This window comes from Lotus japonicus, chromosome 1 (genome assembly GCF_012489685.1).
Source record: "Lotus japonicus ecotype B-129 chromosome 1, LjGifu_v1.2".
NCBI lineage: Eukaryota > Viridiplantae > Streptophyta > Magnoliopsida > Fabales > Fabaceae > Lotus > Lotus japonicus.
The window spans coordinates 7,525,176-7,548,815 of NC_080041.1; the positions used below are offsets into that span (position 1 = coordinate 7,525,176).

The 23,640-nt window shown below is 35.5% G+C and overlaps 2 protein-coding genes and 1 pseudogene across 6 annotated transcripts; 1 reads left to right on the forward strand and 2 right to left on the reverse strand.

Moving 5' to 3' along the window:
• The first annotated feature begins 467 nt into the window (after nucleotides 1-467).
• Nucleotides 468-7,682, forward strand: LOC130733339 (uncharacterized). Of its 2 annotated transcripts, XM_057585482.1 has the most exons (15): nucleotides 468-866; nucleotides 985-1,025; nucleotides 1,975-2,067; nucleotides 2,341-2,415; nucleotides 2,771-2,820; nucleotides 3,359-3,448; nucleotides 3,604-3,660; nucleotides 4,297-4,366; nucleotides 4,621-4,722; nucleotides 4,793-4,845; nucleotides 5,885-5,907; nucleotides 5,977-6,023; nucleotides 6,154-6,238; nucleotides 6,786-6,914; nucleotides 7,326-7,682. In XM_057585482.1, the coding sequence occupies exons 1-15, from the start codon at nucleotides 587-589 to the stop codon at nucleotides 7,523-7,525; spliced, it is 1,395 nt and encodes a 464-aa protein (XP_057441465.1). In that variant the 5' UTR covers nucleotides 468-586; the 3' UTR covers nucleotides 7,526-7,682. The 2 variants fall into 2 exon arrangements, with proteins under 2 accessions (XP_057441465.1, XP_057441464.1); XM_057585481.1 differs by having other exon boundaries at nucleotides 471-866; nucleotides 5,885-6,023.
• A 1,895-nt stretch (nucleotides 7,683-9,577) lies between these two features.
• Nucleotides 9,578-17,593, reverse strand: LOC130733340 (probable E3 ubiquitin-protein ligase RHC1A). 4 transcript variants are annotated; one of them, XM_057585485.1, is made up of 3 exons: nucleotides 17,433-17,559; nucleotides 16,892-16,952; nucleotides 9,578-10,783 (listed from the first exon to the last, which is right to left on the reverse strand). In XM_057585485.1, exon 3 carries the CDS (start codon nucleotides 10,751-10,753, stop codon nucleotides 9,752-9,754), a length of 1,002 nt encoding a protein of 333 aa, XP_057441468.1. In that variant the 5' UTR covers nucleotides 10,754-10,783; nucleotides 16,892-16,952; nucleotides 17,433-17,559; the 3' UTR covers nucleotides 9,578-9,751. The 4 variants fall into 4 exon arrangements, with proteins under 4 accessions (XP_057441468.1, XP_057441466.1, XP_057441467.1 ...); XM_057585483.1 differs by lacking the exon at nucleotides 16,892-16,952 and having other exon boundaries at nucleotides 17,433-17,593; XM_057585484.1 differs by lacking the exon at nucleotides 16,892-16,952 and having other exon boundaries at nucleotides 9,578-10,807; nucleotides 17,433-17,587.
• Nucleotides 17,594-20,062: 2,469 nt separating this feature from the next.
• On the reverse strand, nucleotides 20,063-23,419 carry LOC130731564 (elongation factor 1-beta 1-like; annotated as a pseudogene).
• Nucleotides 23,420-23,640: the final 221 nt, after the last annotated feature.

Here is a 23,640-nt window from a genome sequence, read left to right on the forward strand (position 1 = left end):
TACTTATGTCATCAAATACTGATAACATTAGCACTAATCTATAAGCTGATTTAAGTAGTTTATTAAAATAATTTCTATTAGAATTTGGGATGCCTAACTCAACTCAAAAGTTGTCTCAAGAGTTGAAGGTTGTTCTACAATTTATAAAAACTATTATATACATATATCTAGTAAATGTGAGATTTCTTACAAATTCAAAAGGATTCAAGTCGTTCACGCGTTCATAAGCTAATATGAAAAAGTTATAAATTATTTTGCTTGAGCAAGCATTTGCTTTAGTGCTTATATTACAAAATATTACAAATTTAAATAAACTATTTTAAACTCAACCATGATCTTATAGTTGTAAACTAGTAAATACAAAAATTTCACATGAAAGTATATATTTTAGTTATTAGCTTCTCCAACATTCATGGACTATGGCCCACATTATCTCCATGGAACTAGAGGTTGATATAGCCTTTCAATTCCTGCAGTGACAGTTACAAACCCCAGCTTAACAACTACTATTACTTACATTTCATGTACTTGTTGTGTTGTTTGTTCAAATTTAAGAATGTTGATTTGAGGCAGAGAAACATATAAAATGGTGATGTTGTCATCTTCTCCTTTCTTTCAAATTCCAACTTTTGTGATCCAACAGAGAAACCAGCAGCAGCTACTCTGGAAGGTTCCTCAATTTCACCAAACCACCCTTCAATCCACCTTTTCCACTTCTTTGCATCTTCCATGTCATGTGAGAAGAAATCTCCACAAATGCTTCTCACAGAAGCAGTCCCAAGAAGAAGAAGAACAACTAGAGCAAAAATCTCAAATTGAGAGGTTGTTCTCAAACCTCAACCAAGCCACTTTGAAGAGGGAGCCTGGTTGGTGCATTGTACACCCTCTTTTCTCTTTTGTTTTACTTTTACATTCGCCATAGTAAAGTCCTCCCATTCTGTAATTTTAATTTATTGATGTTTTTCTTTGTGTTTATATTGCCAGGAAGCTTATCCAGTGCAATTTTCCTGGTGGCAGGCACCACGGTGCGTGTGTTTTGCTCCTTTCTTTCTATATATACTAACAATTTTCGTACTTTATCTTGGTGATAACATGTTTAGTTTCATGATCTGTACAGAATACAAAGCACCTTTGTACAGAAACTAAGTTTTGTAGCTTTAATCAGAAGTGATTTTAGAGCATTTCACATCCGAACATGCTATGAGTGATCCTATGGGGCATATGCTAAATTGTGGTTAGGTTTGACATGGAGTAGAACTGACCAACTATCACTTAAAATTAAGAGTAAATCCCAAACTTTTTCATTGTCATATTAGTCCTCTTACAATTTTTATCACCAGACCCTAAAAAGTTACATTGTCATCATGTTAGTCTCCAAGAACTTTTTTCACCAAATTAGTCCCCTTAAAAATACACAATTGTCACTAATTTTGTCCATAGGGAGGATTAAAGTGGAAATACAAAAGGACTAATTTGGTGACAAGTGTGTTGAATACTTGAATGTGGTGAAATTTTCTTTGGACAATTAATATGGTGACACTTTAATCTTTGAAAGACTCAAGTGGGGACAAAAATCTTCAGAGGACTAATGCCGTGACACCCTGATCTTTGAAAGACTGAGTTGCGGGTTTCCTCTAAGATTAGTAACTTCTAATATCAGTCTTCATGTTAATTACAAATTTGAGCACTGATTCTCACATATCAGTCTTTGTTAGATATAAGACAATTCATGTGATTTATCAAGAAAAACTTGTGGCATAGTTAATCTTCATGTAATCATGTAAATATTAAGATATGCCCTTTGTTTTGAAGGTTAGAATCTGTGTCCATCCTGTTAAATTCTACTATTCAATATTTATAGCTGCAAAACTTGTGACAACTTGCCCCCTTTCTTTCCTGATCATTGTTTATTTATGTTCATTTATGCATTTGCTTTTCACTATCATTTCCCTCAAATGCAAAGAAATATCTCAGGTGGGTGCAGGGATACTTGCAATTCCAGCAGTGACACAAGAAGCAGGCTTTTTAGCGTCCGCAGTTACTTGCATTTTTTGTTGGGCATTCATGGTAATTATCATCATCTACTATGTATTATTTCCACAAAATACCACTCAAAATTGAGAGAGGAAGTGCATGTCCTAGCTATATGATACCAAGATTAGCCATGGTAACAATGACCGCTAAATTAGCTTTTAGAAACTTCCCATGTTACTCTTACAAGCAAACAATCTTTTACAACATCTAGTGTGCATAAAAAAGAAAACTGTACATAGACTTTGCTTTGTTTGCACTGCTGAAAAATCAACACACATAACACACATCTAACGAGAACTCCTGCAGGTTGTGACTGGTTTGCTCGTTGCTGAAGTAAATGTGAGCACCATGTGTGAACTAGGTTCTGGTGGTGTATCATTGGTAACTCATCCTACTGCTTACTCCTGCTTGAATCTTGCATACGTTTTACTTGTTTAAAAGTAAGAATCTTTCCTAACTTATGTTAATTACCTGTGTTTGACCAAAACAACCTGATTCCTAACTTATGTCAAATGAATCCTTATTTAGTGAAGGATTCCTTTTATCATGATCTTGGATATGTGTAATATATTAATTATAGCAGAAATATGGACATGTGGAAAAGGATACATGATCATAGGAAGTTTGAATACATACACATGTGTGTTCTATTATGGAGTTTTTGTTCTTCTGAAATTTTTTAGCTTTATATTCTACCTATTTAGGTTCTTACTAACTTGATCTAGATTAACTTAAGGTATCAATGGCCAGAAGAACCTTAGGGGCAGCAGGGGTTCAAATTTCATGGTAAGTTCATAAGTCCTCTTTGTAAAGTATTTTGCATGTGAACTGTGGGAAATCCATATGCATAATATGCCTTATAACTCAGGTGAACTGAGTAAACACGCTATGATTGATTGGATCAATTTTTCTTTTCTCATAATCAATTTTCACATCCAAAAATTTCTCCTCATAATTGATTTTGACTTTGACATTAGAAGCGACAATACAAGAATTTCCAAACATCCACTTAAGGAGGCATTAGTTCAATGGTAAAGAGGAACACTTCCTTACTGGCATGACTCTTGTGAAACACAGAAACACAATGGTGCAAGAGAGGGTTTGCAGAAGTGGTCAATGCTTTATAAATATAAAGTCACTTCACGTAGAAGTTAGAACTACAATTTCCTTTAGCTCCACCAAAGAATTGATTAGATTACTAAGAAACCTCTTTCATTGTTAGCCCTGCCTTTTTATTTCTTTGATAAATGATAGAATATTAATTAAGTTACTTCATTATTCTATATTTCTATTGATATTTAAAATGACTGTCATTTTCTCGCAGTTGGTCATACATATTCATCCATTATGCCCTTCTTGTTGCCTATATCGCTCGCTCTTCAGATATTTTGACAAAATTTCTTGGCATTCCCATGTACAAGCCACTAACTCTGCCTTAAATTATGTAAACTTTTACTGAACTTATTACTCCAAAGTTCCATTGTTATGTGGCTGAGCAACTATACTTTTCTCATTCCAAGTAAACCATGGCAAGTTTTTTGGCACTAATACTAGCATTTTTTGTCACAGATGGGAAAGTGCAACTTTGTTTTCATTGATATTTGGAGGTATATGCTTCTTTGGAAGGTTGGTTTGTCTTTCTTCATACTTTATGTAATTAAATTTCCTTGTTCCAAGTTATATCTTTTTAATAGATCAAATGATTTAGGTGAAAAAGTTATTCATAAGAAAGTTCAAACATAGTTTCCAACTGAGATGAATCTTATTTCTTGCATGCCATAATATTTCTATATATGTATATGATACTTGCTTGATGTTCCACTGTCCAACAATTTTTATACTCTTACAATGATAAAATTATAATATAAAATCATTCACGTTCCTTTATCCAACAACTTAAATCTTAACATGGTACAAGAGCTTCTATGACAAAATAGTCTGGAGTCCACAATTCCAGCGCAATCGTTTCTTGCATGAGGGGGCGCATCAGAAGTATAATGTAAAACAAGCCATGTGTTTTTACCCAACATAAGCTTTTGGGTTGTTGGTTCATGACATACAGTACATTTTTCATAATGTAAAAGTATACACACACTATATAGTAACTCTTATTTGAAAGAGCTAAATTAATCTACAGCATATAACCTCATGAAAGATATGTAGATGGCTTATCCAAAACAAAGGAAAAAAAAATTAATGGAGCTTGAATGAGTATTTAACTTCTTCCTGCTCATATTGACAAGACTTAATTTTGATCTGTAGCCAGCGCTTCATTGGTGCAGTTAATGGGGTTCTAGTATTTGGAATCATCAGCTCTTTTGCAGCTCTTGTGGTAAGATTTTGATGTCAACAACCATGAAATTTTCTTAACCTTCTGTTCCATTTCACTCTTATTTCTCGTTTGGCTTGGTCGGCGGAGGAGTTAATTTTCAAAATGAATTACTTTTGTTTCTGTAACCGTTTTGATTGGTTTACTTCATCTCATCTATGGTGTTTGAAATAATGGTAGTCACATAGATATAGGGAATCTAAAATATTTTGTAGGATACTTGTTCATGCTGAGACTGGTTAATTTTTCTATATTAGGCAGTTGCAAGTGGAGATATACACTTGGATGCTCTTTTGAAAGCCAACTTCCAAGCGGCTCCTATGAGTTTACCCATTATTGCACTGTCATTTGTTTACCAGGTAACATCACTTATTAATGCCATTTGATGAAACAATATACACGGTTTAACACTTTGATATGCCTCTTCAGAATGTGGTACCTGTTCTTTGTACAAATCTTGAAGGAGACTTGTTAAAAGTAAGGTGACAAATCTCATCATCATTCTTTAATAAGTATTTCCACTTGCCCTTGGAATTGTTCTTTCAATATCTTTTTGTGTAGTTGTGATTTTGATATTTGTTAAAATTCCAAAGGAATTTAACAGCAAAAAAGAAGAATGTTTTTCCATAAATATATTGCGATAAATCAGCAGATCCTCAAATATCATAACCTTTTATGCCTGATCTATACTTTCCAGGGATAGAATAATTAATCTTGCTCTGCCATCACACATGCCTTTAAATTTGATCAAGTTTTTGCTTGTGAAGTTTCAAAGATTAGTGACTATAGCAAATGTCTTATCTTCCTTTTTTAGTGGCAAAACTTTTGTGCTTATGTTGATTGTTGAGTAATATTCTCAAAAATTTGATCATCTTTCTTTCAATGATTCATTGGCATATATAAAGGTATATTGTTAGGATAGCTTAGGCTTTCAAACATGTATCAATGCATTACAAGGGCACATGGAACACCATATAAGATATTTTGATTTTGGAAACTCAACTTCTTTTGTTGTTCTGTCAGTCTGGTTTAGTACATTCATGTTATCTAGGTGTGTGTTTGATCAGCGTTGTCACAATTGATTCTAGATAAGTAAAAGGGAGTTGAAACTTAAGAGGTTTATGTATGAGTGGATTTATGAAAAATGTGATTTATGTAGCGTACTGTTGTGAAATTCTTGTACCAAAAAAAAAAAAAAAAAAAGCTGTTGTGAAATTCAGTTGTAAAATCTCACAATTGATTATGTTCAACTCAAAAGCTACTCCGTCTAGCTTCTACCAGAATTGATTTTGCGACTGAAATCAATTCTCCATGATTCCCAAACATCTATTATGTCACTTAAAAGTGGTCAAACTCGATGAGAATTGAGTCTGAGGTTCCCTAACCGGAAACCAAACACACTATGTCTCTGTCCTCTTGTGAACTAGGACATGCTCTATATGATATCTCTTCCAATATTTGTTGTATTTCTTATTTTGAAGTTCTCTTGAGGTTTAAATATCATCTGGTTTTTTCTTGCAGGAGTGCAATAATACTAGGCACTGGTATTCCTCTTGGTCTGTTTCTCATTTGGAATGGTGTTATCCTGGGAACTGTCACTGACAATGTAACAGGTCTAGATCCAATACAGCAATTGCGGTCTACGAATGGAACAATTGGAGTAAGTTCATGACACCCTTTTGTATTTTTGAGCCACAACTGCATCAAAGATACAAACTTCCAAGGAGAAATTTATTTAAAGACAATGTTCTTTCTTAATTTGTTTTCTCCTCCTCAACCTGATTCTGCAGCCTATAGTTGAGGCCTTCTCACTTCTTGCAATTGGTACATCTTTCATTGGATTTGTTTTGGGTTTGACAGACTTCCTTGCAGACTGTAAGTTGTGTTTACACTGTCTTTCTTTAACCTCAACTAATTTTTTGCATTAGGATGCAAGCCATCTCATCCCACTTTCTGTGAATTGGTAGCTGTGATAGTTTCAATTCAAAGATAATACTGAAATCTGATTGAATTAATTAATGATCTATTGTTATGCGGTTGTATCAGGTGAAATGACCTCCTATCGTGAGAGATAAAGATTAAAACATATAGACACGTGACTTTTTCAAAACATCACGTGCGCATTAAATAACTTTTAGTCTTAATCATTCATGTATGGTTGTACAGTCAGGATTTAATACTCTCATCTCTCACAATACAAATTCTTCTCACTTGATATGCCCCTTCACCAAAAAGTATATTGCACATTTGAAAGATATGAATTGACATGATTCTGTTACTTCTTTATAGTTTCTAATTATTAAATGATTTCCCAAGTATTCAGATTTCAGAGGGATAAGGTCCATAAGGTGGTCATTTGTTGGTCTGAAACCTTGTAAATACAGAAGTGAACCTTTTTTTTCCTAATTGTGTTGATTTTCAGTGCTGAATCTCCCAACTGGCCAGAATAAGCCCCTGCCATACATACTGACTTTAATTCCACCACTTTTGCTCTCACTGTTGGATCCAGAAATATTTTTTAAAGCCTTGGACTTCGCTGGAACATATGGAGGTATAGTTACAAAGAAAAATTGATTCTATGTATTCAAATTTTGGTGCAGTCAAGTAATCTCAGCCATTGGGAGAAAAGTGGACGGCTCAGATTATGAGAACATATTTGGTGCAGTCAAGTAATCTCAGCCATTGGATGAAAAGTGGACGGCTCAGATTATGCGAACATATTTTACATATGTTTGATTACACTGAAATTGGAACCATCCAAACTCCGATCTTCATCCTATGGCTGAGATACCATAACTGCAGTGACTGCACCAGAAATTGACTGCAGCCATGCCGGATCCGTTACAATGTCTGCATGTGCTGATTGCTCATTATTTTCTTCACCATGTTAATTTTTAATAGATTGAACATGTATTTTGACTTGGCCACTTTTTCTCATTGTTTTGTGTCACTGAAATAATAGTGTTGGTGTTGTTCGGAGTTATTCCAGCTGCAATGTCCTGGTCTGATAGGAACTCAAATTCATCATCATCATCATCATCATCATCATCTGTGAAACTTCCTGAACTAGTTCCAGGAGGGAGGATAACCCTACTACTTGTGCTTGGAGGTTCAGGATTTGTCATTGTTTCTGAATTAATTGAGAACTTGCAGCACCTATGAAAATGTGACATGGATATTTTGATTCACCTGTGTTTCTGTATTTTAGTTATCATTGAAGGATTTTAGTTCTACTGTGTACATATTCCAATTTTTTCCTTTTGACCCTCAGATTATGTGGCTGTGAAGTTAATGATTGTCCAGTGCATGTTTGATCTCACCTTTAAATGTTTGGCTTTCTATTAATACCAACGGAGCTCCTTTCTTCCTTTCACATTGGACACCTCGTAATGTGCAATCTCGATTTCCAATGCACCAAACGTGGTTTTCAAACCAAATATGCAACCTTCTTGATTCACTTTGCTCCCCAAAAATGTTACTACTAGCATGAGCTTCTCCAAGAATCATTTCTCCCACCAATAATTTCTCCAAGAATCTTGTAACAACAGCTATTAGCTAGTAACATTTTGCTCATATATATTTATTGATAATCTCAACTAATTATTTTTGCACTTTATCAGCTAAAATGTATTTCCTCACTTACTTAAAAGAAGATAAATAAAATTAAAATTCTCTGAGTAGTTTCCAAAATACTTATGGAGGAGGGACCCTTCTTATTTGTTTATATTTATGGGACAGGTAACACAACACAACCCTTCACGCGAGAGAATGATGTTACCTGTGACTCTATGGCATAGTAATAATGCAAGCATGCCAACATGTCCCGCTTCTATTCTTTTTCCATATATGACAAAAATCACAAAAGCAACATCATCAGGGATTGGTCCCCACTACATGTTATGTTTTTTCTTCCTTTTTCTTGTTGGTCCACATCATTGATTATCCATGCTATGAGCTGACACTGATTCAGTGGAGTTTAGCCTTTAGGACTCCATCAAATAATTAAATAAGTGTGTTTAAATATAGTTGAGTGAATTGAGAATCAAACTTATATCTCAACAAGAGTTCCATTAACTTTTTTTTGTTTGTTTTCAAGTACATGCTTTGCACCTGTGTGAACTAATATGCCAATACACACTAGTCCTGACATTTCTATACTCACTCAATCATCCTGATGTTCAACAAAAAGTGCATGCTTGGTTTATGTTGAAAAGTTGTAACAAAAAGCTAGAAGAAGAGTATATTTTGAGTGGGGGTTCTTCTACATACCATTAGGTAGGTACATACTAAGAGTATGTTTGGTTTTAAGTCTGCACTACTAGACATGGATCTACCATTCCAAAAACAACTATTTATTACTTCAATTTGACGTAGATCTCTATTAAATGTGAATTCATTTGTATTTTCTAAACACACTCAGTTTGGTTCATGATCATCTGCAACAAATCACATCATTTGTAACTTATCTCATTAGTATGTTTGATTTCTCATTGGGAAACCTAATGTCAATTTTGACTAAGTAAAATTAATTACAGATGAAAATATTGATGTTTGATTCATTTTGCAGAACAGATTCCAAATTTAAAATCAATCAATTATGGTAGAATCAAAGAGTAGTTTATGCGTCAAACATAATCAATTGTGAGATTTTACAATTAAATTTTACAACCCAAACAAAAATCACTTTTTCATAATGTATCTAAACATTAATAAGTTCACTTTCAACTCACATTTACTATAACTAATTTCAGCAAAATCAATTGTGACAAACGTTGGTTCAAACACACACTTAGTGCTTGTATGTGTGAGCGGTGGCCCACACTATACGCGCTTATTTTGTTACGCGTCATAGGAAGGCTCACACAAACAGGCTCTTAATATAAGCTTGGTACTAAACATTACAAATTAAACTCTATAAGTTATATGCAGTATATAACTTATATTGATTCATCAAACCAAAAATATAATTTATATTGAGTTAGTTACACATGCATTGATATTCATTAGCTTGACAACATTTTCAAGTGCAACCCGCATCAGGCACAATTAACCAAATACTCTGATAAGGCTGTTATCTAACGAAGGCTTCACTGGTTAAAAGCTTCATCTAACACACTTGAGCCCCTAATTCTAGCACTTTGTGCTTGCTGCTAATCCCCCTAAGGGAACCAAAAGCAGCAAGAAACAATCAAATTGTATAATGACAAGTGAAAGTTTCAAAGAGATATTCATCTTAACCAAACAGCTGCATCCATGTACAAAGATTTTAACAAGCTTCTATCTACCATCTTCCTTCCATGAGATTAAGTTCACAGTACAATTTTAAGAAACTCTTTCCTTCTCATTTTAAATCACAACCATTATTAAAGAGCAGAAGAGATGGAGCTTTTAGTTATCAAAAGGCCATCCACCATAACTTGTTCCATTACTCTGGTCAGGAGGGTTTGAAGAGCTGCTTCCTCTGGTCTCAGCATAACGATTATTGTTTGAAGAACTCGAAGAAGAACGGAATGGCCACAAAAATGATAGCGGATTTCTCCTTCCTTGATTCTGATGGTTATTATTCTCCCTGCCCCTGGAGCTATCATTGCCGTCAGTGCTGCTGTTCACGTTCCTTCCTCCCAAACTTCGGCCACCACGAGAGCTAACATGACCTTGAGGTGGCAGCTCGACGCGGCAAACAGGACACGAGTTATGCTGAACCAACCAAGGAACAATGCAGTCAGAATGGTAAATATGGTTGCATGGCATCTCTCTAGCTTCAGAGCCCAGTTCAAATTTTTCCTTACAAACTGGACAGTGTGAGTCAGAGCGAAGATGTGCCTGTGTGATCCTAATAATAGGCATTGCATCAATTGAAGATCGCGCAGCTGGGGGTGGACCACGCCGATCATTCAGGGTGAGTTGTTCTATAAGTTCTTCCAGTCCAGGACCCATAAAGTAGTCACCGAACTCAGCGCGCCGGGGAGCACCTCTTGGGCCGCCATTAGAGAACGTAAATCCAGGAACTTGACCATGGAAAATTAGATATGGACCAGAACTGTAAACACCCCAGCTCTGTTCAGGAGGAGGAGCAGGAGCAGGACCAGACCTCCCTCTAACATCAAAGTTTGGGTGCCTTCCAGCCATTCTATGCCTCATGAAATTATCAACAGCATCCATAAGCCCAAATCTCGGCTCAGAACCTCTCTGCCCCATAAAAGCATGTATAGCATCAAAAAGGTCAGGCATTTGATGAAACTCCCCCGACTGCGATGGTGCAACACCTCCTTGCAACTCATTGAGTTCTTGTACAAACCCCCCATCACAGTAAGGGCAAATGGCATCCCTCCCTTCAGGCACAATTGGCTGACTGCATTCATAACACCAGTGTGTTGCTCCACTTGACATTCTTTCGCTTTAACAATCAAATAGAAGTATCTGCACCAAAATTCAACTTTTCCTCTGCGTCAAATATGTAATACATATTCAGAAAAACAACTAATATTTAATAGATCAAAAAACAATTATAAAGTTGAAATCAATAAATGAAACAAGCCCTGAAGATTCAATATGCCATTTAGCTATGCTAGATTAGTCCTGATATGAATAACTAACCAGAGGTAACTTAGTAAGAGTGAAACCGGAACAGGCTATCTCTAGCTAAACTTGGTATATGCTTGGTCTTCTCTAACATGTTTTTTCATCATCAGTACATGTTTGGACTTTGGGTGAAATTCTTAGAAGCACACAGGCTGACAAAATCACATTGAGGTCAAGCTTTTGAGTAAACTGACAAAGGGACCAAAATAAGATCAAGGGCTAGATTGGGACGCAGGCAAATGATAGCAGCATATTCCTATCTAAAACTAACTTTTAATAACTGTCAACAGACTGTGAAATAGAGCATTTAATGCTCTTAATTAGCAGTTATATTTTTGTTTGTATATAATTATGTTATTTCCTGTTTGTACTTAGTTTATTTTAGGTAGTTTCTTATTTTCATTCATTCTCCCTAATTCTCTCTTTAGTCAAGGATTTCCTTCTTTGACTTTGATCAATCACATTATGTAATTCCCTCTATAAGAAGAGGAATCCCTGTACAGTTTTTTATATCAATAATATTACCAAATATTTCAACTTGGCATCAGAGCAAAGATCTCTGCGCATCTGATTTGCATCCATGGCTGACAGTTCCTCAGCCAGCGATGATCAGAATACGGAGGAGATTGTGGTTCCCAAAGTCTCGCAGCCTCCAAGGCAGGAGCAGCGAGTCCTGTTTGGCGAATCTCATTCTGTGCCTCCAAGGCAGGAGCAGCGAGTCCTGTTCGGTGAATCTCATTCTGTCCAAATCACCACTTTTCGACTCAATGGGTCGAACTATTTCCGGTGGTCCCAATCTGTCCAGTTGTATATTCGTGGCAGAGGAAAACTTGGGTATCTCACTGGTGAGAAACCCATGCCAGATATTGCTGATCCACAATATGCTGTTTGGGACGCTGAAAACTCCATGGTGATGACATGGCTGGTAAACTCCATGGAGGAGGACATTAGCAGCAATTACATGTGTTATTCCACAGCCAAAGAGCTATGGGATAGTGTCACGGAAATGTATTCAGATCTTGAGAACAAATCTCAGATCTATGAACTCACCTTGAAAGTCAGAGAAATTCGGCAGGGAGGTAATAACGTGACAAAATACTTCCACTCTTTGAAGCGAGTTTGGCAGGATCTAGATCTCTTCAACACTTACAAGTGGAACTCTGCAGAGGATGCCAAACACCATCGACAAACCGTGGAAGAAGGTAGAATATTTCAGTTTCTTGCTGGTCTGAATGAAGAGCTAGATGAAGTTCGTGGCAGAATCATTGGGAGAGCAACCTTACCTTCATTGGGTGAGGTCTTTGCTGAAGTTAGAAGAGAGGAAACTCGCAGAAGTGTGATGATGGGAAAGACCAAAACGGATGCACCTCCTTCTGAGACCAATGCTCTTGCTGTAGAAACTGCTGCCCTTAAGACTTCTACTAACCAGAAGAACTTCTCAAACCGCTGGTGTGATCACTGCAACAGACCCGGTCATACTCGGGAAAGTTGCTGGAAAATTATTGGGAGGCCAGCACATCTAAAGGGTGGCAAGTCAGGTCCTAAAAATCAAAAATCTTTCCCTACAGCTCATGAGGCAGAAAAGACTTCCTTGAAAAAGGAACAAGTTGAGGAACTCATAAGGTTGTTAAATTCTAATTTTTTATCTGGTACTCCTAGTGGTTCTGTGGCACAAACAGGTAATTTTTCTACCCCTAGCTCCCTTAATTGCACCTCAAATATTCATGCACCATGGATCATTGATTCAGGTGCTTCAGATCATATGACTAGCCTTTCTCCTTTATTTAAAACCTATTCTCCTTGTTCTGGAAATGGAAAAATTAGAATTGCAGATGGTTCTTTTTCCGCAATTGCAGGGAAGGGGAAGATTACCTTATCCAATAACATTGACTTAGGAAAAGTTTTACATGTGCCCAAACTATCTTGCAACCTTCTTTCTATTAGCAAAATCTGCAAAGATTCCAATTGCAGTGTGACATTCTTTGACACTCATTGTGTTTTTCAGGACCGGATTTCGGGGAAGATGATTGGCAGTGCTAAGATGAAGGATGGACTTTACTACTTTGAGGATACTTTCAGAAATAAAGCAGCTCAGGGTCTTTGTGGTATGAGTTGCACCTCTGTTAGGGACCAAATAATGCTCTGGCATAACAGACTAGGGCACCCGAATTTTCAATATCTTAGGCATTTGTTTCCAGATTTATTCAAAAATGTTAATTGTTCTTCTCTTGAATGTGAAAGTTGTGTTCTTGCAAAAAATCAAAGAGCTCCTTATTATTCTCAACCTTATCATGCATCTAGACCTTTTTACTTAATCCATAGTGATGTTTGGGGGCCTTCAAAAATTACAACTCAATTTGGAAAAAGGTGGTTTGTAACCTTCATAGATGATCACACCCGGTTGTGTTGGGTCTACCTTATGCATGAAAAATCTGAAGTTCCTAATATATTTAAAAGTTTTTCACAAATGGTAGAAACTCAATTTGATACAAAGATCTCCATTTTGAGGAGTGATAATGGAACTGAGTACTTCAATCAAAATCTCAATGAGTTTCTGAAAAATAAAGGCATTCAGCATCAATCGACATGTCCAAATACTCCTCAACAAAATGGCACCGCTGAAAGAAAAAATAAACATCTCCTTGAAGTAGCTCGTGCCATTATGTTTGAGAGTAATGTTCCAAAGTATTTGTGGGGAGATGCTGTCCTAACAGCAGCCTATCTTATAAATAGAATGCCCACTCGTGTGTTGAATTATCGCACACCTTTGGAAAATTTCAAAACCATTTTTCCAGCATGTCGATTACATACTGATATGCCTTTAAAGGTGTTTGGTTGTACAGTTTTTATGCATAAACCTTCCACATCTCGGTCCAAACTAGACCCAAGGGCAGAAAAATGCATTTTTGTTGGTTATTCTCCAAACCAAAAAGGATATAGAGTCTTTAATCCTATCACAAAGAAGCTTTGTGTTAGCATGGATGTTACCTTTCTTGAACATCAACCTTTTTTTCAAAAAAATTCCCTTCAGGGGGAGAATAATAATGTGAGTGAAGACAATTTTTTGCATGAACCCCTGCCCATTCCTATTGTAGACACCGAGAATACAAATTTTATTGATGAATGCAACAAGGAAGAACATGTGGAAACAAGTTCTGAAATTTCTAAAGAAAATCTTATGCCAGACTTAGGTGGAGCCCAAACAGAGAAAGAAATACCACAGTCAAAAAAGGAGTTCCATGTTTATACTCGGAAGTATCCTAAAAGGACCAAAGACCAATCCATCATCTCTGCACCAAGCCAACCAGAAATCCCGGAAGAAGGCCAAGTAAGAATACCACAAGAAATTCGAGGTAACACTGACATTTTCACTTCTACTATTGAATTACCCATAGCTATTAGAAAAGGAACCAGAACCTGCACCCAAAAATCAGAAAAATCTAGCACAAACCATCCCATTTCCCAATATGTTTCCTACCAAAATCTTTCACCGAATCACAAAGCTTTTACCTCTAAAATAACAGATCTGTTTGTGCCTAGAAACATTGAGGAAGCACTAGATGATCCCAATTGGAATTTAGCAGTCTTAGAAGAGTTGAGTGCACTGAAAAAGAATGAAACTTGGGAAATAACAGACCTGCCACGTGACAAAAAACAGGTGGGTTGTAAGTGGGTATTTACCATTAAGTGCAAGGCCGATGGAAGTGTAGAGAGGTACAAGGCGAGATTGGTGGCAAAAGGGTTCACTCAAACTTATGGAGTAGACTATCAAGAGACGTTTGCTCCAGTTGCTAAACTTAACTCTGTTCGGATTCTTATATCCCTTGCTGCAAGTTACAACTGGCCTTTACATCAATTGGATGTAAAGAATGCTTTCCTGAATGGGGAGTTAGAGGAAGAAGTGTTTATGAGTCTTCCCCCCGGATTTGAAGAAGAACTTGGAAGAAATAAGGTGTGTAGACTAAAGAAGTCATTATATGGGCTGAAGCAATCTCCAAGAGCATGGTTTGAGAGGTTTGGAACAGTGGTAAAAGGGCTTGGATATATCCAAAGCCAAGCTGATCACACATTGTTCTATAAACATTCAGCAGATAATAAGGTTGCTATCTTGATTGTATATGTTGATGATATTATTCTGACAGGTGATGATAGCTTGGAACTCAAAAATCTGAGGGAGAAACTTGCTAAAGTTTTTGAAATCAAGGAACTTGGCCCATTGAAATACTTCCTTGGAATTGAGTTTGCAAGATCAAAGGAAGGTATCTTTATGAACCAGCGAAAGTATATTCTGGATCTTTTAAAAGAAACAGGATTACTTGGATGCAAAGCTGTAGAAACACCCATGGAGCCCAACTTAAAGCTGCAACCAGCTGAAACAGAAAATATGGTGGACAAAGGAAGGTATCAGCGACTAGTGGGAAGGCTAATATACTTATCTCACACCCGTCCAGACATTGCCTTTGCTGTAAGCATGGTAAGCCAGTTTATGCATGCACCAGGTCATGAACACTTGGAGGCAGTTTTTAGAATCTTAAGATACTTGAAGGGATCACCTGGGAAGGGGCTTCTTTATAAAAACCGTGGGCACCTTCAGGTAGAAGCCTACACTGATGCAGACTGGGCAGGGAGTGTGACAGACCGAAGATCAACATCAGGCTATTGCACCTTTGTTGGAGGAAACTTGGTTAGTTGGAGAAGTAAAAAACAAACCGTTGTAGCAAGGAGTAGTGCAGAAGCTGAATTTAGAGCAGTTGCTCATGGAATTTGTGAGGCATTATGGGTGGAAAAGCTTCTACAGGAATTAAAGGTTTTCAATTCTCCTCCAATAAAGCTTTATTGTGACAACAAGTCTGCAATATCTATTGCACACAACCCGGTCCTACATGATAGGACCAAGCATGTCGAAGTTGATAAACACTTCATCAGAGAGAAGATAGAAAGTGGGCAGATTTGTATTACATATGTTCCCACTGCAGAGCAATCGGCAGACATCCTAACCAAAGGATTACCCAAGAAATCCTTTGACAACATAACTAGCAAGCTGTCTATGGAGGATATCTTTAGGCCAGCTTGAGGGGGAGTGTCAACAGACTGTGAAATAGAGCATTTAATGCTCTTAATTAGCAGTTATATTTTTGTTTGTATATAATTATGTTGTTTCCTGTTTGTACTTAGTTTATTTTAGGTAGTTTCTTATTTTCATTCATTCTCCCTAATTCTCTCTTTAGTCAAGGATTTCCTTCTTTGACTTTGATCAATCACATTATGTAATTCCCTCTATAAGAAGAGGAATCCCTGTACAGTTTTTTATATCAATAATATTACCAAATATTTCAACTATAACAAAAGGAGATTATAAATCAAGTAGGTTTCTACTAAGGCTGTATTCAGTTTACAAAACCACATAAAAAACAATCCTTACAATTACATGATTTCCGACTAAAGGGCAAGTGAAGTCTACTACAAACAGAGGAGCTGCTACTATAAAGTCAATTATATCATTTAGAAATTGGGAGGCCTATACTCAACCACAAAAGCTAGCTCAAGAGTTGAGGTTTGCACAACCTTTATAAACACTTGATTGGCCTTATCTCTAGCCAATGTGGGACTTCTAACACACCCCCTCACGTCCAGGATTGAACAGACTGGAACGTGGGATCAACAACGGGTGGCCCAAATATGGGTGGTCTCCACAACAAATGGATCTAGGATAGGCTCTGATACCATATTAGAAATTGGGAGGCCTATACTCAACCACAAAAGCTAGCTCAAGAGTTGAGGTTTGCACAACCTTTATAAACACTTGATTGGTCTTATCTCTAGCCAATGTGGGACTTCTAACAGGATCAAACCATGGAATTGGAACACCAGAACAAATTTGACCATAATTGCACATTACAAAATATAAATCATCCATTGAAAATTAATGAACATGAACAAAATTACCCCACAACCAATTGCAACGAGTTTTTTCATTTTCTACCAGACAAAAAGCTACAATTCCATCCTTCAACACAACAAAGAACAGTCCAGAAATCAGGTCCAACAGTTACAGAAGGGAGGAAATTTCTGAGCATAATCATCATCACAAATGAAATCAAAATTCTCCCAACTGAGATGAAAGAAATTTACCAAAGATAACTAAAGGGGTATCAAAATCCATGCATGAAGCAAAGAGCACTCATAATCAGTAACCATAACCTCAGAAACAGTAACAGTAGAGAAAAAAAAGCACAACCAAACCCCAACTCAAAATCATGGTAAGAAGAAAACACAGCACTTGTAATTAAAGCACCAATTTTTTAAAATGGGGTATCAATTAATCAATACCCATTTACTCAAAGGACCAGATTAAACTCAAAATCACACAGAATCGAAGGCAAAGAATATATATATATATATATATATATATATAAAGAAAAATTGATAACAAACAAAAACTATAGGATTAGACTGTGAGGTTGAGGATTCATGAGAGTGAACTTACCAAAGGAAAAAACAAGAAATTTTGAGCTGAGTAGCTTCAGATTCTGAGACTGAGAGAGAGAGAGAGAGAGAGAGAAGAAGAGGTGTTTGTCCTGGTTCTGGGGCCTGGGGTTGTCCCTAGGAAAAAAGTCTCTTGATTTTCACCACTTTCTTAGGTAGGAAAAGATAATGGAAATTGCATTAAAGAAAGACTAAACTATGCTGTAAATTTCCATCAGTGTGAAATGGTACAAGTAGATAACTTTTGATTTTTGTTACTTAAATTTTGGTCCTGATTACCCTGTTTAAAAGCTTAGTTTGACCTACCAACAATATTTACTAAGTTGAATAAGGGCATGATAGGATAAGAGTATAATAGATTCTTATCATGTTAAGTGTTTGAAGTGGACATGATAATTATATGATATGATATAAACAATGAAAATTAAGAGGAGAGGTCGATACATTTTGCAAACTAGAAAGGAGGTCAGTGCAATAATGTTAAACCTCAAGGGAGCTAACTGTAATTTCCCCTTAAAATAAAAAATTCCATGATGTATTTTTAAAAAATCAATTTAATTTTTCAAAAAAGTGATTATTCTATTAAATTCAATTTTTTTATTTTTATAAATGAGCTTATGATTTAAATTTAACTAAAATTTAATTAATTTTTATTAATTATTCTATTTTAATTTTTTCCGAAGGGAGCCTATTTTAATTAAAAATAAAAACGATATATTTAACCAATTGTTTGTCCCCGTAGGATAGCTCAAGTGGCAGGAGCTAGAGACATATGAGTTGGATAGGGGGAGTATCATCCTGACGGGTGCAATTTATCTTTTCGATGTAAAAAAAAAAAACAATTGTTTGACTTAGTAGTGGCATTTGGCAAGTGATAAAAATAATAAAATTTAAAAAACATTAAAATTATATTTAACTTTTACACTTGATAGACAGGATAAGAGACAGAATTGTATTATCACATTATGCTGATGCAACAAACAACAGATTAAAGCAGGATATGATTATACTATCATATCCAATCCACAAAACGGGCTCGTTATAGTTAAGACTCTTCATCCCACCTTTTCGAATGTATTTTGCGTAGATCGAACTCAATAACTCTTTAAAAAAAATTGTGTTGCTAAGCTATCGCAAGTGTGAATATAATAAGCATTTGTATCAAAGAATGATTTTGAAATAGGGTAAAATAGGATAGGAATTGGAAATCAAATTTTTGGTGAAATAAGAGGGTTAAAGCCCAAGGAGCAATAAATTAACAAAAATGAACCACCTCTCTTATACATTCAAAGTTGGACTAAAAATTAGATATGGAATATGATTTGAATTAATAAAAATAAGAATTTGAGCAAGTTAGAATAATTATTTAATTTTAAATCATTTTTTTTTGAAATAAATTTTAAATCATTACACGATGTTATGTTTTTACTATTAAAGTTTAATGTATATCGTTTGATAATAAATTATTTAAAGAAATTGAATTCATAAGAATTAAATTTAAATTAGGAAAGAACTTGGATCATGGATGTCACCAGTAACATAAATTATGTATTTATCTACCCAAGTTGAAGTTAGGAAAAAACTTGGATCATCGAAGTAGATAGCTCAGCTTCTACCAAAAATATATAATGAAAGAGTTGGCCTTTAAAAACCTCGACAAGTGATTATTTCCTTTAGTTTAATTTGTCGTGTATTGTGTTTAGGCCTCCGAACTAACTTCATTCACCCTATAAAACATGTAAGTCAAGGTTTCTGATTTGGACATTTGCTTGACCAACAACCAAACATATTTTTTTTAATATTTCAAATGCTATTTTTTCAATATGAATTTGTAATGAAGTTTGTTGTTTGCATTATAAATTATAAATTTTGATTTAATTTTGTATAATATTAGAGATTTCCAAGGGTGAAGTCTCTAATCCCGTGTCTCAACGGTTGGAGCACATTCAAATTTATACGCAAATTAGTTTTAGTATTTGCTAATAGACACAAAGTCTATCTTAATAGAAAAGTAAACATAATAATATTTATTATAATGAAGACTTAGATGAAACATCATCATAAAATAGTATTGTGGAGTTTTTTAGATAAACTTTTAAGAGCTGTTGGGTTGAGTAAAAAGTTATTAAAGTGATATTAATAATGTGACAATATGAAAAATTCTAAAGAATTATATAAAATAAAGTATAGAAACATTGATGGGTATTATCGTTAAAGATGCTCTCAGTTAATAAACTGATTTTGGATTTTTATCACAAACATTAGAAGGAAAAAAAAATAGCTTGGATAAAAAAATTGCAATGCCATCTAACCCTATCATATATTAACTCCTTGGTTTTCCTCTTCCATTTTCTTTAGTTAGAAGAAGTCTTCCCTCATTTGGTCAGCTTTCCTAAGTGGTGCTTATATAGGTATTTTCTTTGTATGCCCAAGTCATCTAATGCAATAGTCAACCATATTTCATATTTGAGGTTGCAAAAGTCAGTATCACTTCCACCCTTTCATATATGAAAATTATAAAAAAATATTCAACTTTTAACCAGGAAAAAAAATAACTTCACAGGACAAAAGTGATAATGAAAGGGACAGATGCTTCAATAATTTGAACAAATGTAAACCAACAACAATATAATCACCAAGTTATTTTTGTTACAATGAGTATACAACCAAACTGACTTTATATTACAGTCTGAAGACATATTATGCAGAGTTTAGGGTTTAGGATCATGTACGGATTCAATGCATGTTTGAAAAAACTTCTGCAGAATCAATTCTGTTCTGAAGCTCAAAATACTAGCTTTTGGTGAAAAACACGCGAAAGCAAACACACCATCAATTCAGTTAGAGTTGTTAAGTGAAACCTTTAAAATATTGAAATGGAAGGACATCCTTCAATGATGTTAATCCCACAAATGAATCAAGTTTTTTACAAGAATGTCATTTGGTGTTACACTAAAATATCTATCTCTTTTGCTTCTGACAATTCTTGTAATAAAACCACCATTGGAACAGACCAAAAATGAAAGGTGAAAGGTAAGGGGAGGAGGGTATATACAGGAATAACAGAATGATCAGCCGCTTGAAAATGGCTAGAATTCAAGTCCAACACGAAACCCTAAATTTTGTTGAATGCGACAATATCACAGCTTTGGATATACTCGTTGCACGGCTCAACTGTCAGACGTTCCTCAATGAGGGAGTCCACAGATACAAGGTCATCAACGATGGTCAACATAATCTGCAGCTTCTTGATTCCATATCCCACGGGAGCTAGTTTGGCTGTATCAATTGCAACATATCATTTTATTCATATCGTAATTTGTACACAACATAAATGCATCAAATATGCATGGAAAAAGTTAATGGGAAATTTCAACATACATGCTCCCCACAATAAACCGGGCATCTCAATGCTGCGAACAGCTTCTTCCAGCTTCTTCATGTCTGTCTCGTCATCCCAAGGCTTAACATCAAGCAAAACGGAAGACTTTCCACCTATAAAATGCCAATTAATGAGTTCTTTCAGCAAAAAAATAGATTGAAAAAAGGACTACACAAAAACTTTAATTGACATTACTTTCTTTCTTCTTGGCAGGCTTTTTAGCAGCCTCCCTCTCCTCAGCTGCTTTCTTATCCTACTCTGTTTCATTGCCAAAGAGATCGAGATCATCATCATCCTCCGCAGGAGCATCCTGACAAAAATAAATGCCAATGATCAAATTAGCTGAAGTAGCTTGTTGTTTTCATTTGTTTTTCTTTTTGCTACACTCCAAAAAATATTTACAAAGTGTGTGTTTACTTTTACTTCATGCACAAACTCTAAAGCACGTTAGCTGCAAAGCTACATATTGAAACTTCTCCCTAAAGGCAGTTCTGGGTTGATCATGGGGTTTTGACATGGTACCAAACACATTGTAAAACACTTTCTATGCAATATGCAATGAAAAACTTATTTGGCTCAAATTGACTTTTCAACTCAGTTTTAAAAAAATATTATAAACAAGACTACGTCAAAAACTTAGTTTGAGCCAAGGCATCTTCTGAACACAAATAAAAAAATAGACATATGTTGAGAAATCAGTCCAGCTCAAAATAAACTCTCAGCACCATAACGCGGTTAGAAAAAATAAAAAAAATAAAGATATCGTCATAAGATAGTTTTAGCCAAACCAACTTCTCAAAACTATCATTCATACCAGAAAAGGTGAAAAACAATGACACTCCGAGAAGCCTCAGGCTCAGCACATTTAAATGTTCAAAAAAACTCCTTGGGAATTCTGTTTGAGTCAAACTAACTTCTCAATTGAAAACAGAGTACTCTAGCAATAAAGTTTGAAGTACAGTAAAATGGGATATAAATATTAATATTCACATTTAAAACTACCTTTCTTCTAAAATATAGGCATTTCTCTATTATTGGGGATTTGAAGGAAAAAAAATGACTCGGTTTCTAGAGTCTGCTGAGTAAAATGTCCTAAGTTGCTTCTTCAAAATTTCAAAATTTCTTTACATGCATTAATCCTAACAACCCTCTATCATCAATGTAACAATGTTGCTTCACTTCTTTGACCCTCATCACTTTTACATCATGCAAGCTAAAGTCTCTGAGTTTCCTAATTTCAGTTCAAGCTATATCAATCAAGGTTTTTGCAGCTTATTTTCCTTCACCTTCTATAAGGGTAAAATTATAAATTACTTTCTATTTTCGCTAAAGATGGAAACTAAAGGTGATTTTACCTCTCCTCACATCAACCAAACTAAAACACTGGGAATTTATTTGACTCCCATTTTGTCATCTGAACCCATATGTTTGATGAGTGTTATCAAATAGCGGCTATAGCGGCGCTATGCCGCTATAGCGTAGCGGATTTTTGGCTAATCGCGACGCCGCTATTGCCCGCTATAGCGCGCTATTCCCGCTATTCGCCGCCAAATAGCGGCCGAAATAGCGGATTTTTGGCTCACCGCGATGGTCCGATTTGATAACACTTTGATCATGGCAAAAGGTCAGAACCTACATTACTATACTATAATGAGAGCACAAGCTTCAAATCAAACTCTATATTTCTTTCAGAAAACTACTGCCGAAATAAATTCAACTCAGGGTACACCCAGATTTCAAATCCACATTGTTACTATAAAACCATGGTGCTATTGGTGTACAATGGAAACATGTATGAAACAATCAAATTGTGGTTTTTTCATGAAAAAAAATAACAAACAACAAGCATGAAGCAACAAATAAAAACCAATTAAGGCACATGCATACCGCTTTGGCAGGCGCAGCTGCAGCTGGAGCTGGAGCAGCATTGCCACTGAATCTCACCCCTTGAGCTTTCCCAGGGAAGCTAATCATATAAAATTGAAATTAAACAAATAATTTTTTTTCAAAATTAGCAAACAATAACAAAATTAAATATAAATAAAATATAAATTTGAAGCAGAAAAAAAAGGGAAAAAAATATGAATAATGTGAAAAAAAATATTAAACAAAACAAACCTTGCAGCAAGATGTGATGAGACAGCATCATACCACCTGGCAGCATGAGGAAAAGAGTCACCTGGCTTTTCCAAAACAGCTGCATACACTTTGTCAAATGATCCCTGAATTGGAAAAAAACCTCACATGGAAATTGAATCACCCAAATCTCAGAAACAGCAAAAATGTAATCTTTTTCTAAGAAAATAGTAGCAATTGAGAGAATGTTAGTGTTACCCAGAAATATAGGTCTTTCCAGAGAGGAATTCATCGAGGGTTTTGAGGCCCCCCTCTGTGTGTAGATTTGAGAAGGTAGTAGCCATTGGAGCTTTGAAGAGTGGAAATGGAGAGTGTTGAATTTAGAGATAGAAAAAGAAAGGAAGAGACTTGATCAATGTTCAAATATTGATATTTATATCATGCACAATCATGAACCCTAGATCAGTCCCTAATTCTGATCTCACTCTCTAAAGTCCAAGACTGCAAGATTATTTTCTCAAATTCTTCAATTTTATGTCCTCCTTTCAAGTAGTGAGTTATTCTTCAGATACACTCGTTCATGATTTGATTTGATGTTCAAATGAGCATTAATTTTGGTACCATTTCTTTACAATCTTATAGTATCTTTAATTTGACATTTTTTTGCACATATAATTGCGGTATGTATCTTTTTTTTATTCTGCAATCTTAAATGTGGTGTGTAATTGATTCTCACAAACATAAATGTGGT